Below are 15013 nucleotides of genomic sequence, written 5' to 3'. Positions count from 1 at the left end.
TCCCAACAATAGCTAAGATCAAGAAGGGAGGGAGTGGGTCATTTCTCTAAAGTCCTCTCCTCCAGTCCTTAACCTTCATTTCCCAACCCCGTTCTCTGAGGAGACATAATCTGTCCCTCAGGGAGACAAACTCAAGTTGTCTTCACAGAGGAGAATATCAACCTCTTCCCCCCTCTCATTCTCCCAACCCTTTCTCTCCTTCTCCCCAATTCACCAGTGTGGGTGGGTGTAACCTCCCTTATCGACCTATATTACACAAGGTACAAAAGAGCTAGTTGTACAGTCACTAAAGGACTGATTCTCAAGAAACCTGAAGTAGAAAGAGTCCAAATGTTTAGGAGAAATCACCAGGCTGATGGTGGAAAGAACACTAATTTTGAGTCAGAGGAATTAAGTTTCCTTAATGGATTTTAATTAATTCCCTAATACTGTTTGTGTGATACTGGGACTTTAACCTCTCTGGGCCTCAGTGTGTTCATCTATAAAACAGTTTATCTAAATGGCCTCTGAGGAACTGCCAGTATCTAGATCATAATCCTAAGATCAATTATCATCACTATGAAAATAATCAAAACTATCAATGAAACTGACTGATGTCTCCCCTTTCCCATCTCTACAAAAACTCTATGAGAACAAGTTCTGCATGTACTGAGGGCATCCATGATGAAGACATGAGGAGGGAAAAGACAGGCTTTGCCAAGCGATATTCTATAGATGACCCACATCTTTACAGAACTGACATTGGGTGCAGAGAATCCAAGATCCCATTGTATTTATTCTTCACTATGATGAAACATATTATTTGCAGAGCAAAGCCTCCCATCAAAGTTTCTCCTCCAACAAGGGGTCTCTCAGGAATATGTGAAAAATCATACAAGATTTCTGGAAAGATGTATATATATGTTTGTGGCCTCATTTGAGGTTTTCTTTACAAAGATCCTGGAGTGGTTTGCCATTACCTTCTCCAGATCACTTTACATATGAGGAAATTGAGCCAAACTGGATTAAGTGACCCTTTGAGGGTCATACAGCTAGTAAGTATCCAAGGTTGGATTTGAACCCACATCATCCTGACTCTAGGTCTGACACTCTCCTTTGCACTACCTAGTTCCCCTTCTCAAAAGATAACAACAATAATAGTAATAAAAACAACAACAATCAGACTGTCCACCATACCTAAATTCTTTTCCTTCTTGTCTCTTGTCTCCTGGGTTTTCTAGCATTCTTCAGTTTAAGTTCCACCTTCTGTAAGAAACCTTTCTGATACTGCTTTAGGTTAGGACCTTCCTTCCATAATAACTCCAATCTATTTTATTTGTAAATCATTATTTGCATGTTAGCTCCCCCATCCCCTACAGCCATTGGATTGTAAATTCCTTGAGGGGAAAGACTGTTTATTTCCTCACTTTGTATCTCCAGAAATTAGCAGTGTCTGGCACATAGTAGGCACTTAACAAATGTTTTTCTAACTGATATATTGAATGAGCAGTGAAAGAATTTGAAAGCCTAAAGGAGAGTCACAGCTGTGGAAACTGAAAAGAGAGGGAAAACACTAGAGATTGAATGATCAAAGATTGAAGCAGAATCAGTAGGACTTGGCAATTGATTGGATGTTTAGTTCGGGAATGGAAGAAGTGAGGAATAATGAAGAATTGAGAAAGTTACGAAAGCTTCAGAACAGGTAGAATGATGGTGACTTTAAATTAAAAAAAAAAACAAAAAAGGAAATTGGGAGTGAGGGCAAAGGTGGAGAATTGACTTTTGAAATGCTGAGTTTGAGGACCTCCCTCTAGAACTGTCCAGCAGTCAGCCAGAGACATGGGATAGAAGCTCAGGGTAAAAGTCAGAATGAGAGATTTGGAAGTCATCTCTTTAGAGGTAATTTCTGAAGTTATAGGAGTAGAGGAGATCTAAAAGTGAAGGAATTTTTTTTTAATCAAGTTATGAAGAGATAGTTACTATAACATGAAATACCAAAGAGCTGAGGTTACTGATGAATGCTAAGGGTGAAAAAAAGGGGAAGGTGGCCCAAGAGGGAGAAGAGGTAGAAAACTATAGGCCGGTCAGCTTGAATTATATTCTTAATGGAATTCTGGAACACATCTTAGATCAGATCTGACCCACATCAACCCCATTAGAGATCTTTAGTAGATCAGGAGACAAAGCACTCCTTTTCCTTTCTAGAAGACTTCAAGCAAATAATAAATGCCCATGTGTCAACAATGTTGTAGAGGGTTTTTGCTTGGGTTCAAGTTGAAGTGAGGTCTGGTCTGAATGTAAAATTCTATGATTCTAGGATCCTATGAACCCCTTCCCCCCAGCAACAACCATTTTTATTTTGTATGACACATCAAACAACTGTCACTGCCAGGAACATCACAGTGACACAAAGGGATTAGAGACAATGCATATGTTGTTCAAAGAGTATGCTATGCAAGTAGCCTATACACTAAATCTGATGCCTTGTTTGCATGATATGTCACAACTAGCACTTTGAAGAAACTTCAATTAATACAGTGGATTCCCTAGATAAAGCTACCCCAGATTCTGTGGTTCTGAATCCTCTCAAAAGCCATGGCTCATGAGCACCCCACCAATGTGTTCACCTTCACTAGTCATATGAAGACACAGTTAGTTCAAAGCAGATATATTTAAATAAAATAGAAGTCCAAAGAGTGAGTCAAGGAATGAGTGAGGTCAAATACTCCTGGAATCCTTCCTGAGATAGAGGCAAAGTGAAGAAAGAATGCACTAGGTCCTGGCTATACAGCTTCATTGATGAAGAGAACCCTAAAGATCATTTTGGAAATGTGTTATATGCTTTAGTCACTACTGTGGTGCTTACCTAACAATGTGTTGAGAAACTGATTTCCTTGGTAAGAGAACTCCTGGCACCAAGAAAGATCACAACCCATATTTTAACTTAGCAAATAAGTCTTGGAGTTAATTGTCTGATGCTCAAAAAAGTTAAGTAATTTGCTTGTGATCACAGAGCTAGTCAGTGTCCGAGATGCAATTTAAACCCAAGTCTTCCTAGCTCCAAATTCAGCTCTGTATTCATCAAATCATGCTGCCTCTCTACCAAGATTGATATCAGCAGTTAAATGTTTTCCCCTGAGGCTAGCTATCTTTGGGGTCTAAAGTCACAAATCAACAGAGTATATCACTCAATAAAACTGGTGAACATCCTAGAATTCCCATTCCCAAAATGGGGTTTTAGGAAGGGCTCAGAGTTGCGAGTATTTCTCTTATTGGATTGATTCTTCAACATTTTGAGAGCATTCTCAACAGCTTGGAGCTTTGCAAAAAATATGAGGCGATTTAGCACATTAAAAACAAATTGTAGCTTTGCAAAATGCCCAGAAGATTAAAAAAATAAAACAATAGAATATGAGGAGATCTAGAAGACATTGAAAGAAAGGATGAGGACAAAATACAAGGAGAAATATGGGTAGAAAATAGAGTACCATTAAACAGCTGATATTGCAGAACTGGGGGGAAAGATATTGAGCTAAAAAGAAAGGCACACTGATTCCTATGGAGGAGGTTTTCACAGCAAACTCAGGATTGAATCCCCTGGATTCATAGCTTGTGTCGCTTCTCAAAGCCCTTTATCAAGAAGCTGTCACCCAGCTGTCACGAAGCCAGTCACCAAGGACAGCTGGGATGGAGAGGATTTGTTCAGGGCAACAACATTCACAAACAATAATCACACACGCACTGGCTGGGAGAAAGCCAATGCTCTCAGCTGCATGCCCATCAGAACAGTTCAGAGAGCACTGATAACCGAGTTTCTGCAATACAGGAGGGTTAGAAACTAAACTGAAAGAGGCTGAGAGTTTGGCAATGGAAGGAAAAGGAAATAAAGCATGACAGGCTGAGGCATTAGCTGGGTCAGACCATGACCCTTTTCTTAAACTGGCTCCGACCTGAGTGTGTGTAGAAGGTGGTAAGAAACCCGTCCTGTAACGGGGGAGAGATACAAACAGACACCCAGACAGAGAGAACAATCCAAGAAATTCAGATTGGGACTAGCAGCTTTGATGGATGCACTGCCCATGCGCATACCTCTGACCCCTCCCATTTCTGGACCAATCCCTGCAATGCTTTCTCACTGTGCCGCACCACAGCCACCAGAAGATGATGACCGACCGGCTGGATGTCTCGGAAAGTTCGGCCACAAAGTTTTGCGTAGCCAGTCGAGGAACGTCCCTAGAAATCTATGCTAAGCTTAGTGTTTGATTGATCTACTCCCCAGTAATTTGTGGAAGTCAAAGGGGGAACTGTGACCAAAAAAGCAATCATTAATAATAGCTTAATCAATGCTTAGAGTATGATTTTTGGAAATATAACAGTGTGTCGTCATTGTAAGAATTTAGTCCCAGGCAAAGATCTGTGGCAGGGTTAGACGAAATGCCCTGGAAAGGCCCTTTCAACGCCATTTATGATCCCATGATCCATCTCCAGCCACACTTATTAATTGCTTTGAGAATCAAAGGACCTGGCTTCAAAGCCCCAGCGGTGCCTTACTCCCTGGGTGAATCTGGGCAAATAAATCATTTGTGTGAGAGGAAATAAGCACGGATGACACAAGGAATGGCATAAGGACGGGAGAGGCAGAAAGGCAATGGAGAGCCTGTGCCCAGGTGCAAGAGGACCTGCGCTGGGGAGATCCTCCTCCGGGAAGCCCACTGTGCCCTCTCCAGGCTCTGGGGAGCTTCCTCCACACCAAACCCCGCTTCTGCCCCGATAGACTTTAAATTCCCTGCGGACAAGGCTGGTCACTGTGTCTGTGTCCCCTGTCCCCATTCCCCTGCCCAATGCCTGACTCCCAGCAGAGATATCATCCTGCATAGAGAAGGGGAGAGGGGGGGAGAGGGGAGGGATTCCTGGGAGAAGACCGGCTGTGCCCGACAGAACTTGAACCCCGTGCAGGCTTCTGGATTGGGGCACTATCCCCCGCCCTCGCAGCTTCTCTGGGGGTCAGGGAATCTGAAACTGGGTATGACTGTGAAACTGGGCACATTCCTTCAGCTTCAAGAGCCCGTTTCTCCTCAGGTGGAGCGTAGGAGGCTCCAGGAGGTGCTGTGTGGCCACCAGCACGTTAGAAGGTCCAGCAACATCATAGAACTGCAGATGGCCCTGGCAGCTCCCAGCAAGCATTTGCGCTCATTGTAGGGTGGGGCGGAGGGCACTTGCCCTTCACAAAGATGGCCTCTACGGAGCAAGAATTTCCGGTTTAGTCCTGCCACTAATAGCTCCCTTCTAAGCATGCGCCGTGAAGGACGAGCAGCGTCTGCCCTTCACAAATATGGCCATCACGGTGCAAGCGTGCTCTTGGCAAGGTCCGCCCTCCCTAAAAATGGCCATCATAGCTCAGGCTTTTGTAACTTCCTGGATATGCACATAAGACCGTTTGGCAGGGGGCAGCTGCATAGCTCAGTGAATTGAGAGCCTGAGACAGGAGGTCCTAGGTTCAAATCTGCCTTCAAACACTTCCTAGCGGAAGACCTAAGACAAGTCACTTAACCCCCATTGCCTCGCCCCTACCGCTCTTCTGCCTTGGAACCTACAGATAGTATTGATTCTAAAACGGAAGGTAAGGATTAAAAAAAAAAAACCCTACGTCAGCGCTTGCCCTCCCCAAAGATGGCCGCGTGGTCGCCCACCGTAGCGGATCTCCAGGCGACGTCTGAGAACAAAAGGGTGGAGCTCCGGGATCCGCCCTGCGATAACCACCACCACCCCGGAAGCAAGGGCGGGCACTTCCGGGGTCGGGGCCTGGCGGCGGCGAAGTCACAATGTCGTGGCTTAAGGCGACCTGCGCGAGAGCAGGGCAGGGTGGGGGCGCCGATGCGGATGTGTTTGATGATGAGGCCGACGAGACTCTGCCAGCTCAGCGGGAATGGAAGAACCGGGTGGAGCGGCGTGTGCGGGTGAGACCTGTCTCAGTAACCCGGAGAGGCGGGGACCGCGGGGGTAGTGGAATGATGGCAGAGGAAGTGACGTATACTGTAGCGCCGCCAATCAGCGTCAGGGGCGGGGCATTTGGCACGTGGCGATCGGCCCCTCCCCCAAACCCGGTGTCCTAATCTTGCTGCGCGGGCTCTGTTTTCTCTTTACGACCCCCGAGGCATGCTACTAGAATGTCCAAAAGTGACCGGCGGGGCTGGACCTACCCGGGAGAAACCTAGTGCTTCCTCTCTCGCCGGCTCCGTGCTTCAGCTCCATGTGTGTGCCCGAAGCTGAAGAAGAGAAAAAGGCTGGAAGGGCCCTTGGGAGCCGCGACCTTAAAAGAGTGCCCAGAGACGGGCTTACGTCACCGCGCACCACGGGGAAAAGACCTAAAAAGGCCCGAAAGTTAGATGGGGCAGGGAGGTTCCCCCGTCCGCGCTCCTGGGCCAGATCCCGGGGTCCCGAGCCCGCCAGCGGGTGCTGAGGCGGAGGAGCAGGGTCGAGCTTTGGGCTCCCAAGGGTGGAGCAGGGTGAAGCCCGAGACAGCCCGGGGGACGGGGACCTGAAGGAGCCGCAGAAGCCACTGTCAGGCTCGAGGAGAAGCTGGCAAGAATTGATTCAGGGGACAGTCAGGGGAGAATGGGAGGCCCGAGCCCGGGGTTCAGTGCGCCTCAGACACTTCTAGCAGGGTGACCCTGGACAAGTCCCTTCCCCGCCCTGGTCTTCCGCCCTGGAACTGGTACTTAGGGACGATTCTCAGTCCTTAATAAATGGGTTCAACAAGCATTTAGGAAGGGGCTGCTGTAGACTAAGCCTTGGAGGCAGCAACAAAGCCAAGGCGAGAGCCTTTTGGGGAAGTAACCCAGGGACCGCCGAGCATTGGGGGTCCTTTGAGTCACCTCCTTTCGCTTTGGTGGCAGCCACACACATTCAAGCAGTGCCTGGTAGAGAAGTGAATGGGAAGAGCAAGGCGGGGGCTCCTGCTTCTCCTCCAGGGGCAGCTGGGGCTCCTAGCCAAGCCCAAGAGGACTTCGGAGGCGGCAGGTTCCTGCTTTGCCTTTTCCGTGGGTCCTGGGGGGGGAGGGGGGAGCCTCCCCTCCCCCGGGGTCTCTGGATGACTTCATGGTTACTGTGTTGGCAAAGGTGCATATCATGGGAACTAACGTTCTGTTGTAGGAAAGGCCATCTTCAGTCATCTCTAGCCAAAGGCTTTGGTGCCCAGCCCCCATTTCCCCCATGTTCCATGTATCCAAAGTCTAGGTTTTGTACTTTAGTGCCAGGTTCTAGATGGGCCCCCCTTCCTCCTCCTCCCCCTCCAGTGAAAGTGGAAGATGTGCCAGTGCCTCAGTGAGGAAAAACTCCTGATTTCAGCATCGCTGGCCCTGGGACTTCATGAATTGTGGATGACCAGACAAATCCCTCTCCCTGTCCCGGCCTCATGTCCTCTCTGTAAAATGACAGCCTCGAACTAGCCTGAGGGGGGCCTGAATCCATGATTCTGTTATCAAGAGGCTTCCTCAATTCAGCTGCCTTGGCAATAGCAGGATTCGCCCTCTGTTTAAATGGCCGGTGATATGTTCTCTCTATTCTTCCTCAGATGTTCCCAAACTGAATACAAGAGTCAGACAGAATCCGGCCTCAGTCGGTGAAGAGAGGTAGACAGCGTATCCCCCCCGGAGCCTGGGGAAACAGGCTCTCCCCGGTGGTCTGCTCTGGATGATGGGCCAGGTCCCTGCTGTAATCCCAGACACCCTTTGGAAAGGGGCGTTCCCAGAAACGCCTCCCTTCCCAGGGCTCTTTCTCCCCATGACTGAGGGAGGCGATGCGAGGAGACCCTCGGCCGCGGCGGAATTTCCACAGGCTTCTGGCCTTGTCTTCTCCATTAGCTCAGGACTTGAAAATGGTCTTCCTCCCAGCTCTTACTCACAGCAGGCATTTCTCTCCTGGTTGCCTTGCTTCTAGGAAGGTTACAGAGATGGTGTGGATGCTGGGAAAGCAGCTGTCCTTCAGCAGGGCTTCAATCAAGGTTACAAGGAGGGGGCTGAAGTCATTATCTGCTATGGCCAGCTCAGAGGAACACTCAGGTAACCCCTAAGAACTTACTTCTTCCTTGGAACCATCATTTGTAGCCGCTTCACTCTAAACTCTTTCGGCCGGAAGATTACTGGAAATCTTTGTGAAAGAAATATCTAGAACCAGATTATGTTCCTGACAGCCTTCTTCGGTTGTAAAAATTCAGCCCTATAGGCAATTGAGTTGGGACGATGGGGGGTGGGGGGCATGAATGAAGAGGGAAGAATAGGAACCTGGTTCCGTTTTTCTATTTGCTCCTTTGTGGGCTACTCAACTCTGTGGCAAAGTTGAGAGATCCTGGGCCTGGGGTCAAAAAGATCTGGGTTTGAGTTTGATCTCAGGCATTTCCTACCTGTGTGACCCTGGGCAAGTCACTTCACCTCTGCTTGTCTCCGTTTCCTCATCTCCCTATAGAATGGAGATAAGAATAACGCCTACCTCCCAGGGCTGATCATGACAATGAAATGAGACAATGTTTGGCACATAGGAGGCACTGTAATTAAGTGCTATATCATAAGGAGAAATAAAACTTATTATTAATAATGTTTTAAAAAATCAAGTGATTACAAAACTTGAACTATATTATCCAAGTTTAAAGGGAGGAAAGCCTTTAAGCGCCCCTAAAGTCCAGGACCCTCTTGATTATTTCCTTCTCTTTGGCATGTCATCATTAAACATCTTTATCCATCACCTAATCATGTGCTTTGGAAGCTGACAGGATCTCTGGGAACACCCTTTTACCTTCTCCCTTTCTATCACTTGCTTTTGTACTTCTCCAGCGCCCTGCTCTCCTGGTGTCACCTTCAGGACAACAGTTCCCCTTGGATCGTTCCCATAAACCACCTTCTGGATGCTGTCGGCCAGTGTGAAGAGTCCGTGCTCCAGCACATGGCTTCTGTCCCTTCCCAGCCCCATGTGGGAGGTTTATTGGACTCCATTCAAGACATGGACCTCGGTCCTTCGGTCCCAGCTCAGGAAGGTGAAGGCGAAAGACTTGGTAGGCCCGAGGCTGAGCTAAACAAAAACTGCCTGCAGAAGGATAACGGGACCAGTTGTTCCCATTCTACAGATTGTAGCACACAGAGCAGAGCGCTTTTTGCAAAGCCGAGCTTCTCTTGGATTTTAGAACAAACCTCCAGCATAGTGGAGCAGCTGGGGTTGTCTGTAGACATCCTACAAAACATCAAGCAGCCGGGGATCTAGCTTCCCTTTTTTGACCAAATAATCTTTTAAAAACCATTTTATAGAATGTATTTTATCAGCCGTGGGACCAAAATATTTATTGAATTCTGCTTTAATCTACTCAGTGATACAAGTGTGCTTGCAGACAAAGTAATGTTTAACATTCATTTAAACTGGATTTGGAAGAAGCCTCTTTGGCCATGTCAAGGCTCTTCCTGCCAACTTTGCACCTGTCTGCTCTCTTGCTCCCTTAGCTTATGAATGAGGAATCAAAAAAAAATCTTTAATCCCAGAAGAATTTTTCCCTAATTCTTCTGTAAAGTGTCTAATGCACTTTTAAAAAATCTTTATCTTGTATTTTAGAATTGATACTAAATGTCCATTCCAAGGCAGAAGAGCTGTAAGGGCTGGGCAGTTGAGGGTAAATGACTTGTCCAGGGTCATGCATTGAGGAAGGGTCTGCCTCATGTACCTTTGTCCATGCTTTGAAGTCCTTGTTGTCAGGCCATCATTGGTTGGGAGCTGTGATTTTCAGACTTTGCAGCTCCAGCAGATGAAGGCTGAGCTCACATTTCTTCCTGGATGTCCTTATTGCTAACCTCATCACAGAATGGGAAGTTGATCTCTCTGTCTGCCAACCACACAGGCATTGCCGGGCCCTTCTGTGTGACCTCCACTTCTGTAGCTCATTGTGGCATCCCTCAGTGGAAGCCCAGTGAAGTGGGTCGTGGATGGGTAGTGAAGAGAACCATGGCGGCTCCACCAGGGAGAGTGGCTCCCCCGTGGCCCTGACTGTCATCCAGTGAGACCAAGGTCTTCTCTCGCCATTGGGGGCGCATCACCCCCAGCTGTCCCTGCGAACACGGGAGGGTCAAACACCATCTTGAACTGTTGCGTGCTTGGCTTTGTGTGGCGTCAGAAGGAGCCTTAATGGTTATCGTGGCTGAGTCCTAACTGCAGCCTACAAGGGTTCCTGCTCCTAGGAGGGGCCATGGGCTGTCTGCTGGCATCTTCTCCATGAGGAGAACTCACTACTTCATGAGAAGGTCTGTTAGGGAAGCCTCACCTTGAGCCTTTGGCCACTGCTCTGCCCTCCGGTGCTGCCCGGAATAAAGTCCCTCTGGGGGTTGTTCTAAGGGGAAAAAGGAGCAGGAGCTGCTGCAAAGAGCGAGGTTCCAGAATTCTGGGGTGTGCGAGCTGGGCTTGATGGGTGACCGTTGAAGCTAGAGGCGGCAGTGAGTCTAGATGCTCAGGTGGACCTCGTGAGTCGGACTGTCTCCCTCTCTTGTGACTGTGTCTCATCCAACGGCTGGTTCCTGGGTCCCTGCAAGTGTATCTTGTAGCTGATAGAGTGACTTCCAGCAGCACTTCTCAAGACATCCAAGCACCAACTGTCAGTGTTCCTGCTGCCTTCTCTTGGCCTGGTCCTGCTACCTTCAAGTCCTTACCCTCTTTATACATCAACTAAGAGGGTTAATTTAGCTACTTGGAGGATTTTTTAGTTAGAGAAGTGTTAAATAGTGTGGATACCAACTGCCATAGTTAAGAACTTGATTTGGGGGGTTATTTATAGTTTCAAGGTAGATGATCCCAATTCCCTTCCCTTCCTTCCTTTATCTTGGATAAGAATAAAGGAACTCTTTAAAAGCCTACCCAACCCCAAGATCTTCTGTTAACTGGCCCCAATATCCATAACCCTACACAGTTATATGTGTAGGGTTATGGATATTGGATACCTTATATATGTGGATATATATATATATATATAATTTACCTTTTTATTTTATTTCATTTGGAAGGTTAAAGTAGGTCAAACTATAGGGGTGACCACTGGAGAAGACTGTAAATTCCATTTCCCTTGGGAGTGACTGCTTGCTCTCCAAGGCACTGAAAATAGAATTTTGAGGGTGATTGACACTGGGGGGATTTCACATCATTTAAAGAGACAAATTAAAGGGAAAATGTTTTTTCTTTTTTTTTCTGTTGGTGATTTTTTCCAATCAAAGTGGACACTAATAATACCTACCCAGTATTATACAATTCTGCACAGGTAGAACATGGCAGGGGATGTGGTGACTACGGTTTTGATGTTTGTGTATATTTATTTGTTTGCTATATATTCCATCTGGTATTTTTAAAATGTTTCCTGATTTCTCTTATATATGTTGTTGAGCCAAGACTGTAGAAAGCCAATAATGGGGATGACGATTCCAGCAATTTGTGCCTATTTGCCTCTTTGGGGCTTATGTCTTCTGGTTTTGTACAAGTGTAGATGGATGGTTTTTGGAATTGTCAGTGAACTAAAGGCTGTGATTCAGTGGATGTGCAGGGATTCTTCACTTGAACAAATGTTAATAGTGCTGCACGCTAAGATCGCTGTTCTGGAGCAGCCTGATACCAAATAATTATGCTGGGTGAACTGACCAAAGACCCACCTGTAGCCTTTGCTTAACCTCCAGAGGTGCCCTTTTTGCCCTCCTCATTTAAGCAAACAAAATGGGCCAGGATGTGGATGGCGTCCTGGCTAGCTGTTTGTACCTGAATGAAAGGGGACAGCGATTCTTCTGGAACTTTAAGAGATCGATGGCTCTGTGATGGAACTGCCTCGACTTGAGTCAGAAGATGCTCTGGCCCTTGCTGTGTAGCTGCACCTCCCCTAACTGCTGGGTTTCATCTGCCTACGAAGCCAGAACTGTGCTTATCCTACCCAGCTCGAGGCTGCTCTCAGGCTGCCCCGAGGGGAAGGCCAAGCCCCCATAAAGCCCTTAAAGCAGCGGTTCTCAACCTCTCAATTTGTAGCAATGAGAATCCACAAGCATATCAGGTATTTACATTCCGAATCATAACTGTAGCAAAATGACAGCTTTGAAGCAGCCACCAAAATCATTTTTTGGTTTGGGGTCACCGCAACATGAGGAACTGTATTGTGGGGTCACGGCATGAGGAAGGTTGAGAACCACTGCCTTAAAGAGTGGTCAGCCAGCCTGGAGGGCCCCCCTTGTTCTGGATGGCAGTCACGACAGAAGAGATGTCCCTTTGCTTGCTTTGGGTCCCTCTTCAGCTCTAGCGTCCCAACTGTGAACTTTAGATTACTCCACCCTACTCAGTCTAACAAAAACAGGAATGTCTACACCCATACTCAAGTATTAAGTATTTAGGAGGAGGGCCTATGACAGACATGTGCTAGCAAGTGACAAATCAGAAACAACTGACAGACCTCTGCGCTGTCCTAACTCAAGCTTATGCTACCATTGGTATAGGTGAGATGCAGGAAAGTGATGTAAAAACCATCTATATGTTTCGAGTCACTTCCTCTCTCTGGCCTCTTTGGTGGTGGAGAGGTGGCTGGCGGAGTGTGCTGAGTGTTTCGGAATCTTGGGTGGTGGATGCTATTGTCCGGGTTTAGCGGTGAGTTTTCCTTGATACCATACTGGAGGAAGCAGAGTAGCCTAGTTCAGGTGAGGCATCTTTACTGAACTCTCTCAGAGTTTAGGCTGATTCTTTCTCCTTTACCTTCCAAACACTATCCTCTTAGAAAGCCTCTAATCTTCTTCAGAGACCTTGTGGCAGAGGACTTTGAACTCCCCCTGGCACAGGTCAGGCGGGAGAAATCCTACATCTTTTCCCTCTCCCTTCTCCTTAATTCCTTCCCTCTATATTAATTAAACCACTATAAATTTCCAAACTGACTTGGGTATTTTATTTGGGATATTCCCCGGAGACCAAAATTAATTTAGATTAGGTCACAACCCTAAAATTAGCCCTACACAGCCCCCACTTCAGCTGTCTTCCCTGGACCCATTCTAGTGGCCACCATGGGCTGCCGGGGCTCTCTGAGAGGCCACTCCCCCATCCCCCCAGTCCTTGCAAGCCTAGATGGGAGCCCTGGCATCCTGAATGAGCCTGCAGAAGCCCCTGTGAGGTGGGTGACAGGCCCAGAGGTCAGAACTCATGACCCAGGTTGACCCGTCAGAGAGCCCAGGAGTCAGTGACCAGCAGTATAAAAGATAGGCCCCACTGGGAGGCTCCCCTCTTGCCCAGCCCAGCCCACCACCTGGGCCCCTTGTCTGCAGATTGTAAACAGCTGAATCCAGGGTCTGCCTGGAGGCTGTGGAAGTTAAGGGCAACCTGAGAGTATGTTTCTTCCTCTCTCTTACTAATAAATAATTGTAATTTAGTGAGTCTCCAAGATGAATTTTAATTATAACAAGGCCCAGGGATCCCCTTAGCATAGACAAGCCATCCCTGAACAATGGACAGCCATAGGGAATTGCCTCCAAGCAGAGGAGGGCCCAGGCCAGTCAGCCTGGGGAAGAAGCCTAGCATCCCCCGGCCCCCCTGCATCAGCCAAAGCGGCCTGCAGGGTCTGTGGAGGTGGCCCAGACACCTCGAGGCAGTCTCTGCTCCCTCTCTCCCCTACGCTGGCCCCCCTCCAGGCTTTAGAGAGGGAGGAAGCAGCTCCTGGCTACACAAGCACCAGGGAGATGCTCACTACTCCCAGGCTCTGCGCCTCCCGGGGCTGGCCAACAAGAGCCAGGCCTGGGTTCAGACATTTGAACATCTGGCTGCATGACCCTGGGCAAGTCCCTGCCGCCATGGTCCAGCCCTTGCCCTCTTCTGCCTCAGCTCTGAGGCAAAGGTCAGGGTTTGTTTTTTTAATAATAACAACTAATGTGTATATATAAAACACTTTAAGAGTTACAAGCACTTCCCAGATGTTTTCTCCGTCTATCCTCAACAGCTCTGGGAGGCAGATAGTGTGATTTTCCTGATTTTGCACTTTGGAAATGAGGCTGCAGGAGGCCACTCGCCAGGGTCCTGCCGCCACTAGGTGTCTGAGGCAGGATTTGAACGCAGGCCCCCTTGACTTTCCTCTGTGCCACCTTCTTGATGTGCCTTTGGGGGTGGGGGAGGGTCAACTCCCCAAACCTCTGCGGACAGATTTCCGGCTGGCCCTGTCGCCCTGCCTTGTCTTCAGGAATCCACTTCTTCCTTGCTTCAGTTCCATGCGGTTTGCTTCCGCAGGGCTGGTGAGGGCTTCCTCCGCCTCGGTGTCCAGCCTGCGTCAGAATCACAGACTTATCAAGCTCCCTGATCCCTGCCACGCCTTCTCTCTTATGATACAAGAATGGCTGCTCTGGCAGAAGAGCCAATGACTGGTCCAGGGTCCCGCAGCCAGGAAAGGTCTGAGGCCGGATTGGAACTCACCACCCAGCGGCCTCCAAGTAACGCTGTTTAGAGAAAGGGCAGGAGTTAGGCTGGCCGACTCCATCGTCATGGCATCCGGAGATGCTTCTAGAATGTCTCAGCTTCTCCTCGGTTCCCTCGATTGAAAGGTGAGAAATGCTAAAAAACAAGAAATGAAGAAAAGGGGCCTCGCCCGGCTCCGGAGTCCCCAGCCCAGAGAATGCAGACGCCACCAGGGAGGAGCCCGGCAGCCTCTCCTCCCCCAGCACCCCTCCCCCAGCCGGCCGGCCTGCCCCGGGCCTCGCCAGGACCCTCCTCTGGACGTCCTGCTGAAGGGCCTGTGCGGACCGGGCTCTCCCAGCTCCCCCCTTTCCAGCCCCGGGCCGGCAGACCCTGCTGGAAGCCGCTCTCTTGTTGGTGGATCAGGTGGGGGCCCAGGGAGCGGCAGATGGACCCAGATGGACACGGCTGGGTTTGTCCCCAGGAGCCGCCCAGCCCTGAACCTGCGCCTGCGCCTGGCTCTGACCCGGCCTCTTCCTGAATTATGGTCTAAAAAGACCCCTGAGAAGGCTCTTTGGATAGCCTGTCTAGAGGCGCTGGCCTGGTTGTCAGGAAG

General features: G+C 48.6%; 1 protein-coding gene and 1 long non-coding RNA gene across 6 annotated transcripts in view; one reads left to right on the top strand and one right to left on the bottom strand.

The window, feature by feature from the left end:
- Positions 1–5804, bottom strand: part of LOC107649721 (uncharacterized) — a 66267-nt gene extending 60463 nt beyond the window's left edge. For all 5 annotated transcript variants that reach the window (XR_008913303.1, XR_008913301.1, XR_001623911.2 and 2 more), the window contains exon 1: positions 5670–5804. This is a non-coding gene — a long non-coding RNA (uncharacterized LOC107649721). The remainder of the gene's footprint in view (positions 1–5669) is intronic.
- YAE1 (YAE1 maturation factor of ABCE1) lies at positions 5307–12895 on the top strand. The gene is made up of 3 exons (XM_001370786.4): positions 5307–5936; positions 7918–8039; positions 8808–12895. The coding sequence occupies exons 1-3, from the start codon at positions 5802–5804 to the stop codon at positions 9229–9231; spliced, it is 681 nt and encodes a 226-aa protein (XP_001370823.1). The 5' UTR covers positions 5307–5801; the 3' UTR covers positions 9232–12895.
- The last annotated feature ends 2118 nt before the right edge of the window (positions 12896–15013 follow it).

Source organism: Monodelphis domestica, chromosome 7, assembly GCF_027887165.1.
Source record: "Monodelphis domestica isolate mMonDom1 chromosome 7, mMonDom1.pri, whole genome shotgun sequence".
NCBI lineage: Eukaryota > Metazoa > Chordata > Mammalia > Didelphimorphia > Didelphidae > Monodelphis > Monodelphis domestica.
The sequence above is the reverse complement of the archived record's forward strand: the minus strand, read 5'-3'. Positions and strand labels throughout refer to the sequence as shown.

Bases quoted from the DNA above. Each gene is read 5' to 3' on its own strand.
- YAE1 (XM_001370786.4), top strand. From the start codon at position 5,802: ATGTCGTGGCTTAAGGCGACCTGCGCGAGAGCAGGGCAGGGTGGGGGC. The intron at 5,937-7,917 runs GTGAGACCTGTC...CCTTGCTTCTAG, and splicing joins GGGTGGAGCGGCGTGTGCGG to GAAGGTTACAGAGATGGTGT. The intron at 8,040-8,807 runs GTAACCCCTAAG...GTACTTCTCCAG, and splicing joins CAGCTCAGAGGAACACTCAG to CGCCCTGCTCTCCTGGTGTC.